At 42.8% G+C, this 22,408-nt stretch overlaps 1 protein-coding gene across 11 annotated transcripts in view; it reads left to right on the top strand.

Moving 5' to 3' along the window:
* The window catches only part of LOC114046382 (myomegalin-like), a 243,814-nt gene that overhangs the window by 125,723 nt on the left and 95,683 nt on the right, over positions 1-22,408 (top strand). For 10 of the 11 annotated variants that reach the window (XR_003569505.1, XM_027866695.1, XM_027866689.1 and 7 more), the window contains exons 1-5: positions 11,498-12,773; positions 18,839-18,970; positions 19,485-19,604; positions 20,773-20,865; positions 20,970-21,182. Coding sequence is in view for 10 of the 11 variants with exons in the window: in XM_027866695.1 (XP_027722496.1) it covers positions 11,646-12,773; positions 18,839-18,970; positions 19,485-19,604; positions 20,773-20,865; positions 20,970-21,182 (1,686 nt within the window). In the remaining variant the exon portion in view is untranslated. Of the gene's footprint in view, positions 1-11,497; positions 12,774-18,838; positions 18,971-19,484; positions 19,605-20,772; positions 20,866-20,969; positions 21,183-22,408 lie in introns of those variants that run through there. The other variant, XM_027866699.1, reaches the window with a different exon arrangement.

Raw genomic sequence — 22,408 nt, 5'->3', positions numbered from 1 at the left:
GCATTCTTATATGTATACATGTTGTCTCCCCCAATAGAATGTAAGCTCCTAATGTAAGAGAATGCCCTCCCTTGAGGGTAGGGACTTTTTTTTTTTCTTCATAGCCCTATGTTTGGAACATAGTAGATGCTTAATAAATGCTTGTTGATTGACTGATTGGTAGTTGGGGAGAAAGATAAAAAGATAACTAACAGTATGAGGAAACATTTTCAGTACCAAAAGAGGGACACAGACAGTAATCACAGTGGGCTGGGGTGACATTAAAGAATTCACAGAAAAGGTTGGGATTTAAAGAATGAGTAGGATTTTGGTGAGTAATAAAGGAAAGGTGGGGGGGCATTCCAGACAAGGCGCACAGTTTACGCAAAAATCCAGAGGATTTATAAAGTATTTTCTGGGATAATGAATAGACTCTGGATCAGAGGGTTTCTGTAGGTGACTTGTTGGAAATAGAACTAAAAAGCTAGTTGAGGCCAGATTATAAAGGGACTGAAGAGTTGAGCCAAGGCGTTTGGTTTTTATGCTAGAGATTTTTTGTTGTTGTTCAGTCGTGTCTGGCTCTTTGTGACCCCATTTGAAATTTTCATGGCAAAGATACTGGAGGGGTTTGCCATTTCTTTTTCCAGCTCATTTTACAGATGAGGTAATTGAGGCAAACAGAACCAGTTGAGTGACTTGCCCAAGGTCACACAGCTAGTAAGTGCCTGAGGCCAGGTCTTTCTAATTCCAGGCCCGGAGCCCTATCCACTGTGCAACCCAGCTGCCCTTATCACAGAGGTACTGGGGAGCTATTGAAGACTTTTGAGTAGGGCAGTGTGATTCAGGTAGATTGGCCTGGCAGCGATGTACATACAGGGTCGATTGAAGGGTTGGAGGAGTGAAGTAGGGAGTCCCATTAGGACGAAAAGGAAGGGATAGATATGAAATCGTGAAGGCAGAATTGACAGGACTTGTTGCTTCCCTGAATTAATGTAGGAGGGAGGAGGAGGTGAAGAAGATGGTGAGGAGACAAAGGTAGAGTCTTGGGCCCAGGTCTTCCAAGTGTACAGACTTATATAATGCTAGAGACAAATGGTGCCCAGGTCAAGAAAAGGCCCAAGTTAAAGTTCCAGCTATTTGCTGAGACATACCTATTGCAGGCCCCCAAAGGCCTTGTCTCCAGGGTGTTGACAGGGTTCCTTCCCATGGGGACCCCTTTCCTGACACTTTGCCTCTTGACTTTTTGCTGGAACAACTACCCTAGGCTTCACTCCTCAAGTCCCATCACCCATCTCTGTGATGTCCCTCTTGAAGGGATCCTCCTTCACCTTCTCCAAATCCCTCAAGAGTGAGGGTTGGACCACCTCCCCTTGCCTGGCATGACTTCTCTGGTTGTGTGACTTCTCTCCCCTCCTCCCAGCCAGTTTCTGAGCTTCTTTGAGACTTAGTTTCCTCATCTGTAAAATGGGGATAATAATATGTATGCCACTTACTTCACAGGGATCAGATGAAAGGAGAACACTTTGTATGCATAAAGCACCCTTTCCCTGCACATGTCAACACCTTTGGGCAAAGATCTTCTGGCGCCTTGCTAATTAAGGTTCTGCAAATAATAAATGGTGCAATTGGGACTTGAACCCAGGTCATTTACCTCTGTAAATGTGAATGGTTATTCTCTTATCCTTTTTTACCTGTAGATAAAAGACTGGAATGATGAAAAACTAAAAATTAGTTAACCAAGATTCATTAATGAAAAACTAAAGATTCCTTTGAAAAGAACACATTCTTTACAATTGGCTATTAATGACCTAAATTGTGTCAGATCCAATGACCTCATCCTCTTTGACTTCTCCAAAGCACATGATGCTTTTAACAGCCCATTTATTAGAGTTCTCCTTCCCTGCCTTCTGTGCCTCTATTCTTCCTAGTCCCCTCTTGCCTCCCTGTTTCTCAGTTTCCTCCACTGGGTCCTCTTCCTACTCTGACCTTCACTGTGAATATACCTTTCCACTTTCCTATCAAGCTCTCCACATCGTCATCCACTTACTTCCTCAGGGTATCTCCTCCATTCACATGATTCAGGTTATTACTGCTATGTGGGTCTCTCCCAAAGCTACATCCTAACCCTGTCAGTGGCAAGCAGAGACGTGGAGCAATCATATTCCACAGCAGTATAAGAAAAAGAGAGGGGAAAAAAAAAAACCTTTGCAAAGGCTAGCTGCAGGGGACTTCACCTGGGAGTGATGATTTCAGTTTTGCAAGGTATTTAGCTCAGGCTCCACTCTCATAAAACTGCTGGTGATTTAATAACTGGCCCAACCCCACTGTCTGGAGGACAAATTAAGAGCTCTGTGATCTATGTGCAAGAAATGGAGGAATGATCTTTGCTTCAGCATGTTGACAAAACCATAGTGAGATCAGAGAATCCTACTTTTCTACCACCGTGCCAGAGTATCAGTGGGAATTGTCAATAGAATCAATCAAAAAACTAGTTGGTGCATCTCATGCATAGGGTATGCCAGCTTGAACCAGGTGGAGCACATTGTTAAATTTTCAATGTGAGTGTATATGCCACAGCAAGTGACAGATGCTATAAATCAGGGCCTGATTTATTGTTTTATTGATTATCTAGACTTCAGAAACCGATGGAGAAAAAAGTTAATACAAATTAAGATTAAAAGTGTGTCATGTGCACTTTTAACCCTCCAAAGAGCCAGTTGTTAAATATTTACCAATGTACCACTGCTCATGCTGATATTGCCTTGGGAAAATGGAGTCCAGGCATACTTCTGGTCATATCTATTTGGAGCTACAGGGTCAGTTAGAGTAGACACCCGGGGAATAAAATCACCATGGCTAAGGTCAGTAATGAGTGTAATAGCTGCCAGGCTCAGCTTCCAGCTCCCATACCTGACCCATCCATTCAAGACCTTGCCTCTTCTCTGAGGGCTGTACCCATGACAAGGGCCTGTGGTCTCTGACACTGGCCTTTTTCAACTTTCTCATATTTTCTTTCTTTTTTTTTGTTTTTGTTTTTGTTTTGTTTTGTTTTCGGTGAGGCAATAGGGGATAAGTGATTAGCCCAGGGTCACACAGCTAGTAAGTGTCAAGTGTCTGAGGTTGGATTTGAACTCAGATCCTCCTGACTCCAAGGCCGGAGCTTTATCCACTGCGCCACCTAGCTGCCCCCCATATTTTCAATTGTATGCTGGACAGCTCCACTGTTTTTAAATCACACATATCTCAAAATACAATGAATCCCAAACTGAATTTACACCTCTTCCCCATATACTGGCTTCCCTTCACATTACCGCACTTCTGCTGGTGGTAGGACCCACTATCCATCACCTAATTTAAACACTTTGGAATCATTTTGACTTCCCTCCCCTTCATGCCCTTTGTACAGTCTGTCACTTGAGTCTATAATTTCTTGTTTTGAAAAGTTTGTCTACTTGTTCAGATCTGACCTCAGATACTTACTAGCTGTGTGACCCTGGGCAAGTCACTTAACTTTTGCCTGCCTCAGTTTCCTCATCTATAAAACAGGGATACTAATAGTACCTACCTTCACACAGGCTTGTTGGAAAGATAAAATGAGATGTTTGTAAAGCATTTTATAAATCTTAAAGTCTCAGGGATTCAGTCTGTAAGATGAAGGTGATAGATAAGAGGACCCTTAAGGTCCCAGTAGCAACTTAATAACAGTGGAGACATTAACTGGCTCTGGAGATAGAACAGGGGTTCATATCTGGGGGCTGGTCCATGAACTACCAAGATTTCAGGGGTTCCATGAATTTGGATGAAAAAAAAACTTAATCTTTCCACTATACTTTGTTATCTTTATAATCCTGTGTATTTTATTTTGTACATTTAGAAACATTATTCTGAGAAGTGGTTCAGAGGCTTTAGCAGATGCCAAGAGGGTCCATGATATACACAAAGTTAAGAACCCCTGAGACAGAGACTCCAGATTCAAAATCCCGCTTCTGACATTTACTGACTGTATTTGAGTAAATCACTTAAACTTTCTGGGCCTCAGTTTCCTCTGTTGCAAAATATGGGGCTTGGGCTAGATAGTTCCTTTAGCCTCTAGCTGTCTGACCCTATGTTCAAGAGTGGTGTTTGGTTTAATTCCTATATGTTGGTTCAATTCATTAAATAGTTTTGTTTAAGTACCTCTTATGAGCTAGGCACTGTACTTAGTTTGACTGGTGCAGCTCAGATCTAGTTTAATAACTGCACACATTATATAGCACTTTGTTTTATAGGTCATTTCTTCACAACCCATTGAACTTAACTGTACTGTTTACCATCTACATGACATTGGCAGATCATTGAACCTTTCTGAATAGTTCCCTCACCTGAAACAGAGGTGTAACCCAAGTGGGATCACTAGGACTTTATTCCAGGGTGCAGGTGAGTAACTGACATCCAGGGGATACACATCTTTGTTGGCACTGCCACAAGTGGTCTTCTGCCTGCCCTGTGCCATAACCCTCTACATCCTTGTGGAGGCTTACTCAAACTATCAGGTGAGATATTCCCCAGTTCAGCCGGTACAGCTTCTTCCAATGGTGGGCTTCGAATATTACAGCATCTCTCTACTTTTCCAAGAGAATTTGCCCTAGGTTCAGAATTGCTAGTTATCTTGGATAATAATACCTTACAAGGTTGTTGCTAGGATCTAATGATATGATATATGAGAAAACTCTTTGTAAACTATAAAGTACTATACAAATAAGACATATAAATGCTTGTTGACTTGACTATTATTATGTTTAATTATCTTACTTTTATCTTATGTCAACTCTGTCAATCTAGTTTCCCTTCATTGTATACCTGAGATAATCATTAGTATCGGTCATTTTATTATGAATTATCTAAATAATAAATAAGCCCTTTAGTATCTCCCTAACAGTTTATCTCACTTTAGTTTTAAATCAGACATCATTTTTAGGTTAAAAAATCTAGGTAATATGATAACGGGAAGAATCATGAAGATCTTAATTTGCTAATTAGGTCACTTGTAGATTTTTTTTTTTTTTGCTATGCTCTGTTATCCTCCAAATTTTTGTTTTTGTTTTTGTTTCTTTGTTTTTAGTAAGGCAATCGGGGTTAAGCGACTTGCCCAAGGTCACACAGGTAGTACGTGTCAAGTGTTTGGTCTGAGGCCGGATTTGAACTCAGGTCCTCCTGACTTCAGGGCCGGTGCTCTATCCACTGCACCAACTAGCTGCCCCTTATCCTCCAAATTTTTAATGATTGTAAAATAAGTCCAATTTACCTCATCAGTTTTACAATATAATAATAATAGCCAACATGTACATAGTGCTTTAAGACAATATATAGGTTCAACCATTAGAACCTCCTCTAAGCTCCTTGAGGGTAGGGACTGTCTTTTTTGTATTTGTATTCCCAGAACCTAGAGCAGTGCCTGGCATATTGGAGGGGCTTAATAAATGCTTACTGACTGACTGACCCTTTCAAAAATTCCCCCTTCTGGGAACCTTGTCCTTTATCTATCTCTAGGTTATCACTTTAGAAGCAGTGGTATAGTGGTTAGGGAGCTGGCCTTAAAGTCTGGTTCAGATCCCTCAGACACTAGCTCTCTGACCCTGCAGAAATCACTTAAAACCTCTGTGAGCTTCAAGGAATTCCCTAAGTGTTATCTAAGTTATAAATCTCTGGGTGGAGGGAGTTCCCTGCTCTGATGAAATCACAAATCCTATATCAGCCTAATGTTTGGCGACTCTCAGTCAGATGTAAGGGTTGGCAAGCTTGAGGATGTGCCAACTGTGAAGGCAGAGGCCTTTCTATAACATAAATACTTTCCTTCTACCAACAACATAGACGACTCATCTTCCTGGGTTCAAATCCAGCCTCAGGCACTCACTAGCTGTGTGATCCTGGGCAAGTCACTTAACACTGTTTGCCTCAGTTTCCTCATCTGTAAAATGAGCTGGAGAAGAAAATGGCAAACCACTCCAGTATCTCTGCCAAGAAAACCCCAAATGGGGTCACAAAGAGTCAGATACAACGGTAAAACAACTAAACAACAAGCAATATTTGTATAACCTACCTTACGGGACTATTGTGATAAAAAGGAGGTTTGTAAGTGGTAAAGGACCAGGTAGATGTGCACTGTTATCAGTGAAAGGCCCTTTAGAAACTAGGCATGTCCGATTTATATTGAGAATCCATGCTGTGGCCTCCATCTGTGTCTTGTCCCTGGTGTCATTCTCTTACTACACACACACACACACACACACACACTCACACTCACACACTCACACTCACACACACACCAGGGCTAAGGTGAGGTCTGGATACACCCTTCCATTCCTTCTATCAATCAGGGTGGATCAGGGCATACTCCCTACTTCACAGATCAACAGCTGCATTTCTGAAGAATCTAGTTCAACATGTCCTGACTTGAAACTCCTACAAGAGGGGGGCTGGCAAGTGTAATCATAGGAGACTGTGCGACTACTTAATCTTATGTTAGGTATTTCACAGGATTTCAGAGTTGGGAAAAAGGATCTCCCTCACAACATACCTTATACTGACGGCTTTGGATTGAATTGCTCTGATTTGGGCAGGACCATGATATTTATAGTTAAATAAGGTATTGTAACTGGAAGGAAGGAAGAGAGGGAGGAAAAAAGTATTTATTTAGAGTTTACCTGGGATATATGAAAGACCAAGGACACAAAATCAAGCAAAAACAAACAGTCCCTGCCCTCAAGGAGCTTACATTCTAATTGGGGAAGACAGAACACAAAAGGGAGGTGGAAAGCTGGGGGGGGGGGTAGGTATTGAAGTGAAGGTCACCTTGTTTAGAAACTTGGAAGTCAGCTGGTGGAACCAGAAGGAGAATGAAGACTGGAAAGTCAGAAAGGGAACAGGCTGCCCAGGCTAGGCCCCTCTACAAAATAGAGGCCAGAGGAGGAATTCACCTGTAGGGGCGGGGGGAGTGGACCTTGCCTCTGCAAGGACAGACTTGAGGAGGCTCAGACTGGAGGGAAATTCCAGGAGACAGCAGCAGAGGTTTGGAAGTCTAGAAGTCAGGGGCTGGGCTAGTATCTTAAGATCACAGAGCTCTCCAACCTTACCCCCCCTCCCCCAAATGAAACTACTAGTTGTTTGTTTTTTCTGTAGTTGAATATGATGATACCCTGGTTTGAATATTTTCATACCAGATTGAGACTCTAAAGAAACAGATGGTGCAATTTATTGCAATTGCATTCAAACCTCACTTTGGAATCTTAGAACTCTGTTTTGGTGTATAAAATTTAGAACAGCAGAGTTATAAAAGTATCTGTTCTCTGTTGGGAAGCAAGGCATTCACACTGGGTCCTACATGGGGCATTCAACACCTTCTTCTCAGGGATAGCTGATGTAACTGGGGACCTACTTACCTGGGGATTTCTCCTTTAGTTTAGTGCAGAGGTTCCCAAACTTATTTGGCCTACCACCAACTTTTCAAAAAAAAAAAAATACTCAGCACCCCCCTGGAAATCTACTTTCTTTAACCCTTTAACTTTTTTTTTAAATTTGCATCAATTCAAAAAAATGTAAAATAGATTTTTTAAAAAAGTGACACATCTTAAATTTAATAATTTATTGTAAATTTGTGGGTTTTTTCCGGCATTGAAATTTTGACGATGTGATATAGTATGGTATTGTATTGTAAATAAATCATTACACAAACATATTTTTTACCTATACATGCTGGGCTTCTGGACAATGCACGACAAGCTAGCCCACCAACACTTGCTTGTTAAGACCTGGTTGCTTGACCATTGATTGGTTATAACTTGCATTTTTATGTGTTTATTTGGAAAATAATGTAATCATGATGACTTTAACTCTGTTACACAATAGAGGAAACATATAAGAATGGTTTTTCAAAATTTTCTTTTCTTCTTTCCTCATGCTTCCATGCCGCCTTACTTTTATTCAACACCCCCCAATTGCACCCAAGGCTACTATGCCCCCCTGGATTGTTCCAGAGCCCCCCAGGGGGCAGTAACCCCACTTTGGGAACCTATGGTTGGAAAAAGCAGTGAACTGAAAACTAGGCCTCACGACCTTGTTCTGTCCCTTCACTAGCTGGATGACTTTAGACAAGGCACTTAATTCCTGGGATCATTCTCTATAAAATAGGGATCATAATAGTTACCCTCCCTCTCTCATTGAGTTGTGAAGAAAATGACCTATAAAACAAAGTGCTACATAATGTGTGCAGTTATTAAACTAGATCTGAGCTGCACCAGTCAAACTAAGTACAGTGCCTAGCTCATCAGAGGTATTTAAACAAAACTATTTAATGAATTGAACCAACATATAGGAATTAAACCAAATACCACTCTTAAACATAGGGTCAGACAGCTAGGGGGTAAAGGAACTATATAGCCCAATTGCCATATTTTGCAGCAGAGGAAACTGGGGCCCAGAAAGTTTAAGTGATTTCTCAAATACAGTCAGTAACTGTCAGAAGCGGGATTTTGAATTTGGAGTCTCTGTCTCAGGGGTTCTTAACTTTGTTTGTGTGTACCATGGACCCTCTTGGCATCTGCTAAAGCCTCTGAACCACTTCTCAGAATAATGTTTCTAGATGTACAAAAAAAATATATACAGGATTACAAAGATAACAAAGTATAGTGGAAAGATTAATTGTTTTTTCATCCAAATTCATGGAACCCCTGAAATCTTGGTAGTTCACGGACCAGCCCCTAGATATGAACCCCTGTTCTATCTCCAGAGCCAGTTAACATCTTCACTGTTAATAAATTGCCACTGGGACCTTAAGGTCCTCTTACCTATCAGCTTTATCTTGCAGACTAAATCCTGGAGAAGTGGCAGCTAGGTGGTGCAGTGAAGTCAGGGAGACCTGAGTTCAAATATTGCCTCCAACACTTAACTAGCTGTGTGACCCTGGGCAAATCACTGAACGCTGTTTGCCTCAGTTTCTTCATCTTTAAAATGAGCTGGAGAAGGAAATGGCAAACCCCTCAGTATCCTTGCCAAGAAAACCCTAAATGGGGTCACAAAGAGTCGGACATGACTGAAAAACAATTGAACAAAAATGGGGATCACAATAGTACCTACCTCACAGGGCTGTTGTGAAGATCTAGTGAGATAATATCTGTAAAGTGCTCAGTACAAAGCCTGGCACATAGTAGGGGCTTAATAAATATTTGTTTATTATTTTTAATTAATAAATGTTTGCTCCCTTCCCCCCACACGGGGCCAAATTCAAACCCAAGTTCTCTACTTACCCTAGGCCCCTGGTAAAGGGTCCCTTTATGCTTCTTAAAACTCACTCTGGGGGCAGCTAGGTGGGGCAATGGATAGAGCACCGGCCCAGAAGTCAGGAGGACCTGAGTTCAAATCCAGCCTCAGACCAAACACTTGACACTTACTAGCTGTGTGACCCTGGGCAAGTCACTTAACCCCAATTGCCTAAAAATAATTAAAAAAAAAACAAAACCTCATTCTGCTCAGCACTGATTCATCTTTCTTAGCTGCTCCATTTGTGAAAAATCCAGCCCTAGGCCTTTTTCCTTGCTGCTCCTCCTTGGAACTTTTTCTCCAAGGCTTTTATCTTTCTTTACCTTTTTTTTTTTTTATACCTTTCTCCCATCCCTGAATCCTCAACTCCAGGGATTGTCTTCTGACTTCCCTTGGTTCATAAGCCTGTTTAGCTTCCTCCAGTTTCTAGATCACAGAAAACAAAAGGTGTAGTACAAACAGAAAAAAAAAAATAAGTTTGGCTTTAAAATCAGAAGACCTGGTTTCTGGTCCTACCCCTGCTATTCTCTATCTGCCTCATCTTGGACAAGTCACTTCTGTGTTCTCATGTATAAAATGAGGTTGGATTGGTGACCTTTTTTTTCCTCTTCCCTTTCTAAATCTATGGTCTGCCACACGTAACTCCAAAATACCATTTCCCCTTCTACCACAGCCTTGGTCTAGTATTCAACTCCCTCTCCCCTTTCTTACCCCCCTCTGCCACAGACTATTAACTATAGAGTGGGATTTCCATGGCTTTTTTTTGGGGGGGGTGAAGAGAATAAAAACATCCAGGAAAAAAAAATCTCAGGATAAAGGTAATCAGAAACGCATTTAAAACTATCCAGACTGAATGGTGCCTAAGCTAATCTTTAACTAAAATTCTCCAGCCCTAGCTCTGACTTAATGGCCTCTAGATAATGAGTATCTGGCTCTCTTATGGCCCCAAAAGAGAATCTGTCTTCCCCTCCACACGTCCTCTTCTGTTAAAATAGGATTTGTCCACCTGAGTGCCCCAAATTGAGCTCGTTGGCCCCTTCTGGGTTTTGTGACGATCACATAAAACACCCTGTACTCTTCAAGGCTATGTAAATGCTATTATTATCCTTATTATTAATGCCCTTCCAGATCCATTCTCACTCATTCAGAACGCATTCCTGATTGCCGGGAAGGTTTCTGGGGTGTTCTGCCTCCTTGTCAAGCACTTGCAAGGATGTTTTGTCCCTCGGGGTTACGTTATTCTCTATTTCCCATGCTCCCGGAGAAGTCCTCACCTTCTCTTTTTCCTGGATAGTTTGAACTGAGTTACAGCAGGTGAGGTGGGAGGAGACTCCTCCGTCCTCAGAAGAGATCTCGAATCCATAGCGCACATTTCACGATGTGCCCGCTGTCTGAAATGATGCCCGGGCACGGGCTGAGCAGGGAGGGAGGGAGGGAGGGGAGGAGGAGGAGGAGGAGGAGGAGGAGGAGGAGGAGGAGGAGGCGGAGGAGGAGGCGAGGGAGGAGGCGGTGGATGGCGCTGCCAGCTTGCATCGGGGTACGTGGCACTTGCTGTCCCCGCGGCGGGGGAGGAGGAGGAGGAAGAAGAGAAGGAGGAGGGAGTTTGCTCTCTCCTCCCCTTGTCCTTGAGCAGGAGGAGCAACCACCAGACTGACAGCTCCGAGAGACTCAGACTGCAGATTTGGGGACCTTTGTGGCAGAGGCCCGAGCTAGCAAGGCACATCGCCCTCGCCCCCGCCGTGGCCGTGCCCGCTGCCGAAGCCCACCTCGCAGATCGGGGGACGCCCGGAGGCTCTGCGCCCTAGCTCGCTCGGAGCCCCGGGCACGGGCCCTTCGGACTACAACTCCCAGAAGCGCTTTGCGGTTCCCGCATGCGCAGGGACCGCTGGCGCCATCTTGAAATCTGATCCTCGATCTCTGAGCTGGAACGTTAGCGGCGGCGGCTGCATCGGCGGCCCTGAGCGGGGCCGGCGGCAGCAGCGGCAGCGGCGAGAAGGGGAAGAGAGGCCGGAACACCGTGCCCGTGGCTGGATGGCCGAAGCCAGGATGGTCGGTTCAGAAGGAGGCCGGCGCCGCGGTCGCTTGGCATCCCCCTGAGTCTCCCGCCGGCGGACGGCGGGTCCGCGAGGGGCGGGGACGCGCGCTCCCTGCGAGTGGTACCCAGAGCGGGACACGCGCACGCGCGGGCGCGCCCAGGTAGAGGCACAGGTGTGTGCCAGCCGGAAAGCGGGTGCGCAGGGGCATGGCGTGCGGGCGAGCGAGACCCGGAGCCTCGCCGCGGAGCACCCATAGTGACTGACCGCCTCCCAGCCCATCCCTTCCCAGCTCATCCCATCCCCTCCCTGGGAATCCAGGCACAGCCAGGACAGAGAATGAAGGAAATCTGCAGGATCTGTGCCCGGGAGCTGTGCGGCAACCAGCGGCGCTGGATTTTCCACACCACCACCAAGCTCAACCTCCAGGTGCTCCTGTCCCACGTCCTGGGCAAGGATGTCTCCCGAGATGGCAAAGGCGAGTTTGCCTGCAGCAAGTGCGCTTTCATGCTGGACCGGATCTATCGCTTTGACACGGTCATCGCCAGGATCGAAGCCCTCTCCATTGAGCGCCTACAAAAGCTGCTGCTTGAGAAGGATCGCCTCAAATTCTGCATCGCCAGCATGTACAGGAAGAATAATGACGACCCCGGCACCGAGGCCAAAGTAGGGAATGGGACTGTGGATATTTCCAGTTTACCTGATGTCAGATACACTGCACTACTCCAGGAAGACTTTGCATACTCTGGGTTTGAGTGCTGGGCAGAAAATGAGGACCAGACTCAGGAAGCTCACAGCTGCCATGCTTCAGAGGGCCCTGGAAACAGGCCCCGGAGGTGTAGGGGCTGTGCTGCTTTAAGGGTTGCCGATTCTGACTATGAAGCCATTTGTAAGGTACCCCGAAAGGTAGCCAGAAGCATCTCCTATGGGCCTTCTTCTACCAGGTGGTCCACCAGTATATGTACTGAAGAGCCAGCCTTGTCAGAGGTTGGGCCTCCAGACTTATCGAGCACAAAGGTACCAGCGGATGGGGAAAGCATGGAAGAAGGAACTCCTGGTTCCTCTGTGGAATCTTTGGATGCTACTGCACAGGCCAGCCTTCCACAACAGAAGGATGAGGAACCCGAGAGAGGCAGTAAAGAACTCCCAAAGTGTGATTGCTGCTCAGATGATCAGGCGATCCAATACACATGTGGCCACAAGCTGGAACTAGCTCTTAGCATGATTAAAGGTTTTGACTATAAGCCCATCCAGAGCCCCCGGGGGAGCAAGCTTCCTATACCAGTGAAATCCAGTCCACCTGGAGCCAAGCCTGGCCATCTCATGGCAGATGGAACCAGTCCCAATTTCCTAAACAGGCCTGTGAAACCCCTTTCCAAGACACCTGTGGGCTATTCCCTGGAGATTTCTGAACTGCAGGAGCTGTGGGATGATCTCTATGAGGACTATTTGCCACTACGGTTCCAGGTAGATGATATGTAATACTATGGCACTTCGGTTTTATCAGATTACACAGCTAGGCTCCAGACTTTCAGCATGGCTTCTAATTAGTCAACATTCAAAGTTAACATGCATTTCTAAGGTTTTTTGAAGTATTCTAACTCTATCCTCCCTTGTCTTTCATGCTCCCATATTTCTTTTTTTGCCACTTTTTTTGGTGTGTAGATCAGTCTACTTCCTGCTTTGATTCTGCATGCAACATCAGTTGACCAAAAAAAATTTTTTTTTAAAGCAAAAAGATTCAGACAACACTAAATTCATAGTAAATTTTGCCTTTAAAAAGGCAGGCAGCCTATGCTCCAATACCACCCCTCTCGTTTACCTCTTCCTCTTTCCACTTCACAACTTTATTGATCCTCTTCATTGTCAGTCAGAGGGCTGGTTTTTTTCTTTCTCACAGACTAGCCTGAAACAGCAATCTTTTTGTGTTCAGGTGCTCCCAAAGTGATTGCAGCAGATGGTAAGGTTTGAGGAAAATCTCTTAATTAGCTACACCAGAAAAATGCTTTTGTTCAGCTGCTGTATTTATTGTAATTAACGGGATCATTTGGGGGCTCTTGTTGAAGATGGTTTGTTTTCTCCCTTGAGCCTTTTTTTTTTAAATTTTAAAGGTCTTGGGGATTAAAATCAGATATTATTTAAAGTATTTAGATGAAAGCCACTCACAGCTATCAATCCCAGGTGCATCTGTTCTGGGTATATTTTTCACCAAGCTGAGGTTTACATACTTGTCTTGTGGGAAGAAGATTGCACCAGTTAGTGTTTTGATTTCACTTAATGACTTGAGAGAGGCAATTGGTCTTAATTCTTCTGAACTCAGACACTAGAGAGGTGCCATTTTGTTTCTATAGTAACCATAAACACTAGATGCCTATAGTTTTCTGCAATACTTTAGAAACAAATCAAATGTTGTCACCTAGAGTGAATGCTTAGAAATTATATTGGAGTGCTATGAACTAACATAAGCAAGGACATGAGTTTTATTACTTGAAAACTTAAAAAGGGGTTCTGGGATGCCAAATTAAAATTTTCTCTACTATCAAAATAACATCCAAGGTAGTATCTTCTCATGAGGAAAAAAAAGTAAGAAAATTATATTCAGTACACTTAAATATTATGCACAGTATGTAAGGAGTATCTGTGAAAACTCTGAAAAAAATAATAAATACCAGGTAGACTACTATTTCTTTTATTTTTCTGCATTTTAAAAAAGTCAGCTATTATGCTTAGGACCAATATCTTTTCCTTTTATGCTTGTTCCTTTTATATACTTTCAGATGGAAATTATAATAATGATACTATATTGTTCATGTTTATGTAGTACTTCACAAAGCTATGAGGTAGGTTGTTCAATAATGATTTCCCCCATTTTACATGAGGGAGCTGAGGCTCAGAGAGATTTAAGAAGCCATTTATTTTGCTAGACATCATCACAAATAATGCTCAGTGCTTTCGTATCAATTCTGCAGAAGTAATATTTGCCTAGGCAAGGTGGAAGGGGGAAATATTTCACTTCACAGATCGATAATAGCTAGGGCAGAAGAACAATGATCGGAAAAGCATAGGCCCAACAGGAAGAGTTTTGTCTTCATTTTCAGTCACTCTGCTCACATTTTTGAGCTGCAAGGTAGCACATCCTCCAGTCTAACCCTCTTATTCAACAAATGAAGACACTGCATCTCCTAGAAAATTGTGACTTACCTCAGGATCACCACTAAAAACTATATCCCCTAATTCTTAGCATTATACTTTTCCTTCTCTGCTACTCTCGCTGAAATATCTCCTTAAAGGCTGGAATTAAAAGGAGTCCCGAGCCTTTTCACTATAACCAGAGTTACAGAAGGTGTTTTGGGGGATTCTGTAAAATAAAATGTGGTTGCACTAGACATGCTTTAATATATGCCTCCATTTTATCACCTCCAGGCACACATTTCGCAAAGGTTCAGGATATGAAAAGCAGTGTTTGAACAACCTGGCCATTGTATGTGACCTTCCTGCTAGCTAGCATCTCTTACTTGAATCAGAATGTATAAGAATTAGAAGAGGACCTTAGAGGCAATCTAGATCAAAATCTTCATTTTATAAATGAGAAGATCAGTTCCAGATTTTTCCCAAGTCACACAGATAAATTCCCCCAAGGGGGAACTTGGGGCTCAGGTTTCCTATTTCCCATCTCTGCTTGGACCACTGTATCACAATGCCTCCCTTTATCCCGTTGTTTGTGAGAGAACATCACGACCAAATGAAAGAGAAGAATTTTAGAAGCTGATTTATTATTCCAAAATCTGCAATAATGGGAAATAAATTCTATTTGCAGTATTATTTCTAAATAAAATCACTTGGCAGTGATCCATTTTGGAAATTGCCCTATTATTGGTTTTGCTAGCGCTCCTTAGCAGGAATGCTTTGTACAGAACCAGAGCTTAGTGGAACAGGGAGAAAGAGAAGGGCATTTCTCTTTTGTCTTGTCAGACCCCTTAAACCCTTAAATGGGTAGAGCCTTCAAAATTTGGTTTTGGTAACACCTGCTTTAGAATTTGGGAGAAAAAGACTAAGCAAACAGATTTCTCTGAGTCCTTTGTTTAATCCCACGCTTTCCCCAGGGACTGCCACTCTGTGTTAATAAATGCTGCTCTCAGGGACTTTGTCCTGATAGCTGATTTTCTCTATGAAAAATATCATCCTAATATTTCTACTTATTGATTCCTTTATGTGAATCGATTCCATTCTTTCCCATATTTTTGCCTAAGAATTTGTGGCTGTTAGCATTTTTTTTTTAGGTTGGTATGAAGCTGTATTTTATTTGGGGACCTCTTTTCTTCATTGTCTGGTTTTGAACTAGAAAGGCCCTGGGGTTATGCTTTCTTTCCTAAACAGCCTTTCAGGTTTCTGGTACCTCTGGCATTTTTACCTTTTCAGATAGATACAGACAGCACAAGATGTTTTGATCTTTGCAGCAAACCTTGTAGTGACTGAAATGAATCTCTCCTTTGTTGGAGCACTTGGCTTGTTTCTGTCATAGTTCCTGGCTACCCTTGGAAACTGACAAGAGTCCAAAGGGCCATCAGTCCAGGACAAGAGCTTTAATCTTCCATTACCATTTTGTTGTTCATCTTCCATTTATTAGCAGCCTGAATTGAAAATTAGAGCAGCATGAGGTCTGAGCCTTCTTATTTTGAGGGCTGAAGCAGTGCCAAGCAAAATGCTTTTTAACTAGAAGAATCTGAGTAACAATAATGTCACAGCCTTAGCCTTGGATCGAAGGGTTGGCATTTTGCTAGCCGCAAGGCCAGGAAGTGGTTTTGCTTTCTAAACCAAGGGAGTTCTATCTAATAGGTTCTATCTCTGAGTGAAGTGATTTCATTTTCAAGTTGCATTATCATTCATTCCAGTGTCATTATAGCAGCTCCCCAGATGTAGCATTTTGGGTTAATGTTGAGCCAAAGTATTGCAGGTTGAAGATTTGATCCAGCTTTCATATCTCACTCTCGTGATAAGTATTTGATGCTTAAGCATATTGAAATGCAGTCATCACCATGATAAATAATACAAGTTCACAGGCCTCAGGTTAAGAACACTTTTTCTAAGAGAGGGAACATTTTTCTGATACATAGGGATTTAGCTGGAAGGAACCTTAAGAGTAAGATTTTTTTTTTAACCAGGCCTGTGATTCACTGCAGTAGAATATCATTGCAACAAGAAATCTCACTGCTGATGTAGATTCTCTGTTCACCTGTTCTGCAGCTTAGACCCTGGGAGCTGCCAGAGGCACTGAGAAGTTAAAGGGACTTTTACCAGGGTCTGACAGAGGCGGGGCTCAAACCCAGTCAGATCTCCCTGATTTTGAGGCTGTCTATTACATGTCCCAACCTAATTTAGGATTAAAAATAAAGGCAAAACATCCAGTTTCTGGATCTTTAGAAACTAGGAATTATTTCAGCATAACTGACCGTTCTCACGGACAGATAAACTGGGTTTAATATGTAGATTTCAATAGAAATTCCTTGACTTTTGAAATTAGTCCATTTCTATCCTGAGGATAATGTGAATTGTAAGCCACAAGCTTGTTTTTTGGAGAGAATCTCGTGGCCAAGCAGCCTGCAAAATCAGCTTTAATAGTTACGTTCAGTAGACGAGTGATTCCTTAATGTATATTGTTACAATATATTCTTGTTAGTTTATCATTACTGGAAATAATCAAACAAATGCATTAGGTCCTTCTTCCACAGCCCAAAGTTCTCAAAGGGTGGGCTTGTGGTTAAAATTCTTATTTACACACCCACCAGTGCTCTTCACATCTTTTTTTCTGGCCACATAGAAGAAAAGTTTGAAGCAGATTAAGGGAAGACTAGTATGCTTACTCTCATTTGTCTGCGTAGAGGTTTTTTTGAATTGTTCCTGGATAAAGCTGGACATTTGGAGGTATGGTTTATATTCCCAAATTTACCATGAACTTATCGGGTTACTTATCACCATCTTTTTTGTCTTTCTCTTCCCCATTTGCAAATGAAAGTGATATTCCTTGGCCTTTACCTGATTTCCAGAGTTAGGAGATTTGGGGCTACCTGGAGATGAAAATTGAACACGGATTTCTTACTAGGAACTTCAGAACCCTAGTTCTGATTTTCTCTCCCAGTTTGTTTTTGTGTTGTCTTTAAAGTCAGAATACAGATTTAGTATATCAAAGGATGAATGCTGATAGTCTATAAATGCCTCTGAGACACTTTGGAAGATGCCTATCAGCTAATATTTATTGGGTCTCCATTAGCCAAATTAGCACTGTAAAGATGCATAGGTCTCAATCTTAAATCTTAAGAACTTAAGTAGTTTCTGATTAATTGCTTTTAGGAAAGGATTTAGATCACTCTGGTACTTTTATTGTTGGATTTGCATTTCACTTGATTTTTTAGATAATTTATTATCCCATTAAACCCCCAGACTTCCATGTCTAATTCCTGTGGTTTTCTGATTTCTGTGCCCATTAAATCGTCTGTCATATGAATAACAGTACGAATGACTTGCCCTTCACTAGGTTTTCCAGAATTTTGAGAACTTTAATCAGTCTTTATATTGATTATATATTCTATATAATGTAATTATATTGATTATAAATATATAAGATTTATGTTTTAACCCCTTTGAACATAAATAAGATAATTGGTATATTAGCATTCCTACATCTTCCCTATCTTTGACTTTCACAATAAGTGACATTTCAGACTTCCTATAGTCTTTGATTATCTTTATAGGTCATATAATATAAATTTGTCTCTCAAGTTGCACATTTTAAGTGATATACTTGCTAGAAGGTAATAGTAATACCTCGTTCTAGCTCCAAACAGTGTTCTGAGAATTGTTGTTCATCAGTGATTTTTGAATTCATCAGCTATAAGGAAACAGGCTAGTTTCTAGCCATCTCCATAAAACCTTTTCCTTTTAAGAAAAAAATATACTTTTTTTCCAAACCAAGCTATTTTATTTAATATGATATCAGATTGATGTCACTGAAGAGAGGGAACCATTTTTATTCAAGCAAGGGCTCCTTGTATCTTGTAAAAAATGAAAGTCAACAGTAATAGCCACGTTGTGCGATGACTAACATTGATAGACTTAACCCTTCTCAGCAATACAAGGATCTAAGACATCTCCAAAGGCCTCATGATGGAAAATGCTATCCATATCCAAAGAAAGAACTATGGAGTTTGAATGCAGATCGAAGCATACTGTTTGCTATTTTTTTTCTTCTGTTTTGTTTTGTTTCCTCTTTGTGGTGGTTCATTCTATTGGTTCTAATTCTTACTTACAACATGACTAATGTGAAAATATGTTTAATAGGAATGTATATGTAGAGCCTATATCAGATTGCACGCCATCTTGGGGAGGGAGGTGGGGAAGGAGGGGGAGAAAAATTTAAAACTCCAAAGCTTATGGAAGCGATTGTTGAGAATTCAAAATAAATTACTTTTAAAAAAATGAAAGTCAAGATCACTTCTTAAGCGTTTGATTAACTGCTCTTATTTCATTTCTTTTAGAATATCGCTGAAGAGCCACTCCAGTCACCGGAGCTGAATTCAAATGAGGCCACCACGACCCAACAGTGTGTGCCTGATTCTCATTTGGCAGAACTTCAAGACAAAATTGAGCAAACAGACGCTGCCAACAAGGTCTGGCTTCATCTGTGGCAAACTCCGATTGACAGTCATGGAAGGCCAATAAAAGTTTGATACCTGTGAAGCCCAAATGTGCTCGGCAGGGTCCACCAAGCATCCCTACAAAATCTCCCCCAGTAGTTTTCAGCTACTCTTCTAGGGAATGCTTCCCCTGACCTAATTATATTCTTTTCATCTTTATTCCTCTTGAGAATTATAGTTTGTCCACAATTAAGGTGTATGCTTAGGACTAACCTTGAACCTGAAACTTGGGGGGCTTCTGTGCTTGTTTGCTGCTTCACCACCTTTTAAAGAAGGCAGGTGCCCTCCCATTTCTCTCATTTGCTTCTGCTGATTCACTTAAGGGTTTAATGAGTACTATCCCTAGAGAAGTAACAGGGGGCTAGGCCCTGGTTTGTATTTCCCAGAGTCTCAATGGCAGCCAGAGATTTGGGAGGAGGGATTTTGTGGCAGATGGCATGGAAAGACTCGTCCTGATCATCAAATCTTTCTTCTTTGCCACGTACAGATTCTACAAGAGAAACTGAATGAAATGAGCTGTGAACTAAAATCTGCCCAGGAAGCATCACAGAGGCAGGATTGTACAATTCAGAACCTCAGTCAGTCCTTGAAGAGCAGGGAGAGTGAGGTAAGATATTCCCTAAGAAATGGTCAGTACTTTCTTCGGCATCGATCTGGTTGTGTTTTCTCAGGAGCTCCCTACAGAATACAGCTCAGCCTGCTGTTCCAGAATTGCCATTCTGCAGTGTGGGACTAGCCTGCTTCACCAGCCTTTTCTCATTCTGTTACCCACCAAGCACTCTGCTTTTTACTTGTACTGTCCTCTCCCCACTCCCCCTTTGCCTCTGAAATTCCTTCCTGTCACTGAAAACTCAACTGAATGCCACGTCCACCAGGTCTTCCCTGAGCCACCCTAGTTAATAACTACTGCCTCCCATTCTTACTGCCAGACCTCACGTCATGCATCTCTGATAAGTTCATCTGATATTGTGTACTGTTGATATCTGTGTATACTCTGTTTGGCTTTTAAAGGCCTTCGTAACCTGGCCCCTTCCTACCTTTCTAGTCTTCTTACATCTTACTCCCCAACACGTACTTTTTGATCCACTGACCCAGGGCTCCTGGCTGTTTTTTACGTAAGAAGCTCCTTTTCCAGACTTTAGCTATTTTCTCCAGACCTGAAATAACATCCCTCTTCATCTTTGCCTCCTGACTTCCCTGGCTTTCTTCAAATCCAGCCAAAACCCCATCTTTTACAGGGAAGATGTAGAAGTCTGTCCCAATCCTCCTTAATTCAGGTCCTTTCCCTCTATTGATTATTTCCAACTTATCCTGTCCGTAGCTTGTTTGTACATAGTCTTTTGTATTTGTCTCCCCACATTGGCCTGTGGGCTACCTGAGAGCAGGCATGGTCTTTTTGCATTTAGCCCTTAGTGAAGTGTTTGGCACATAGTAGGTACTTAATAAATGCCAGTTGACTGAATAACTGATTGTTTATTTGCCATTTCCTCTACTAGACTATAAGCTTTGTGAGGACAGGCTTTCTGTCTTACCAAAGCTTTTATCCTTCAACATTTACCGTAGTTCTGTATGACATAGGTATTTAGTAACTGTTCATCAATTCTGTCGAAGTAGGAAAACATTTTCCTTCTATGATGGTAGAAACTGATTTTTTTTTTGGTACCCAGAAACTGGGCTCAATCCATTGTAGCATGACATAGATTTGTTCGCTGTTCCCCCGTGGTCAGGGGGGCAGTGAGCTTCCATGTTTAGCTTGGTCCTTTATCGTCTTTCAGACTGAAGAGCTATACCAAGTGATCGAAGGTCAGAATGACACAATGGCCAAGCTGCGGGACATGCTGCACCGAAGCCAGCTCGGACAACTCCAGGTAAGTGGGCACTGTCCAAGGCTCAGCACCCCCACTTTCATTTCCTTTTGTACTCGGCTATTGGCTCAGCCCCCATTGTTGGATGCTTTCTTTCCTCTTCTCAGCCCCCAGAAGGTGGGTCCCCAGCCCAGCAACAGCTGGCCCTGCTAGATCTCCAGAATGCCTTATTCTGCAGCCAGCTGGAGGTTCAGAAGTTTCAGAGGGCATCCCGACGGAAGGAACGGCTCCTGGAGGATGCCAAGCGGAACCTTCAGTTCATGGAGGCTGCAGCTCAGGGGCTGGAGCAGCAGACGGAAGCGTCACGGACCCACAATCAGGTAAATCATTAATCCATCTGTGGCAGCAGGAACTGACTTTCCCCTCAACCGCCACTGCTTAGCACCAGGGTTTGCTTTACTTATGATTTTTAAGCACCTTTGACCCGTCGGCCTTATCGCAGTAATTCAGCAAAGCCTGTATTTGACATTCCGAAACTCGAACCAACCAGGTGACAGACTTCTTGCTTGGAAAGGGTCTTTGGCATGCTGCTCCCCTAAGAGTCTGCTGCCCGTTTTAATTTGAAATCAAAGTGCGCTGTGTAGCCTGCAGCTGTTTCCTTGAGGATCTTAATCCAAATTGAGTTTTGAAGATGGAACATTTTGAATATTTCTGTTGCGATTTAGTCTGGAAAATATTTATTTGAGCCCTGAAGGAGGTCACCAGACACTGAGAAATGTCGACTCTGAAGAATCTGTTAAAGCCAGAGTTTGGAGTTGGGGAGACTTCTTACTTTTTCCTTAGTTCCTTAAAGAAATTGTTTTCTTGACCAGGTTTCATCAGGTATTTTAGGGGGCAGTCTACGTGAGAACATTGTTTAAAGTTTTAGATGGTCTCACCTAAGGAAAATGAGTCACAGTCTTTACCGGCTCTCTAGGAGAGTAGGCAGTGAAAACAGCCAAATATCCCCAGGCTTCTGAGGATGAGAACCAAACGCTCTGACCCATGACAGAGACGTTCTGTTGCTAAACGTAAGTTTTTGAGCTCGCTGGAGTGATTCGCTTTTTCCCTCCTCCTCCTCCTCCTCCTTGCCTGAGGAGCGAATCTTAACGAAGAGATCCTGTCACCTCAGACATCATGAGCACCCTCATATCATCGTTTCTGCTGGCATTGTTTCAAGATGGCTGCTTCCTGCTCTTTGCTGAGCTGTTTCCATCCAGTGGGGTCTACGCCAGGAAAGTGATTTTCTTCCCATGGTCTACACTTGAGCCAAGTTAAATGGCTTGCTCTTCCTCCACTGCGGCCTGTGCTTCCCCACTTCTGTGCCTAGAGTGCTGGTTTTGTTTTTTTGTTTGTTTGTGTTTGTGAGGCAGTTGGGGTTAAGTGACTTGCCCAAAGTCACACAGCCACTGAGTGTTACGTTTCTGGTCTGAGGCCAGATCTAGAATGCTGTTTTGCCCAATATTTGTCTATTGACAGCCTGTCCATCCTTTGGGGACCAGCTCAAAGGCCACTTCCCACTGGAAGCAGTCTCTTCCTTTCCCTCCCTTTTTTCCAGCTTCCTCTT

Source organism: Vombatus ursinus, unplaced genomic scaffold (assembly GCF_900497805.2).
Source record: "Vombatus ursinus unplaced genomic scaffold, bare-nosed wombat genome assembly UNPS02014782.1, whole genome shotgun sequence".
NCBI classification, from domain to species: Eukaryota; Metazoa; Chordata; class Mammalia; order Diprotodontia; family Vombatidae; genus Vombatus; species Vombatus ursinus.
The sequence above is the reverse complement of the archived record's forward strand: the minus strand, read 5'-3'. Positions and strand labels throughout refer to the sequence as shown.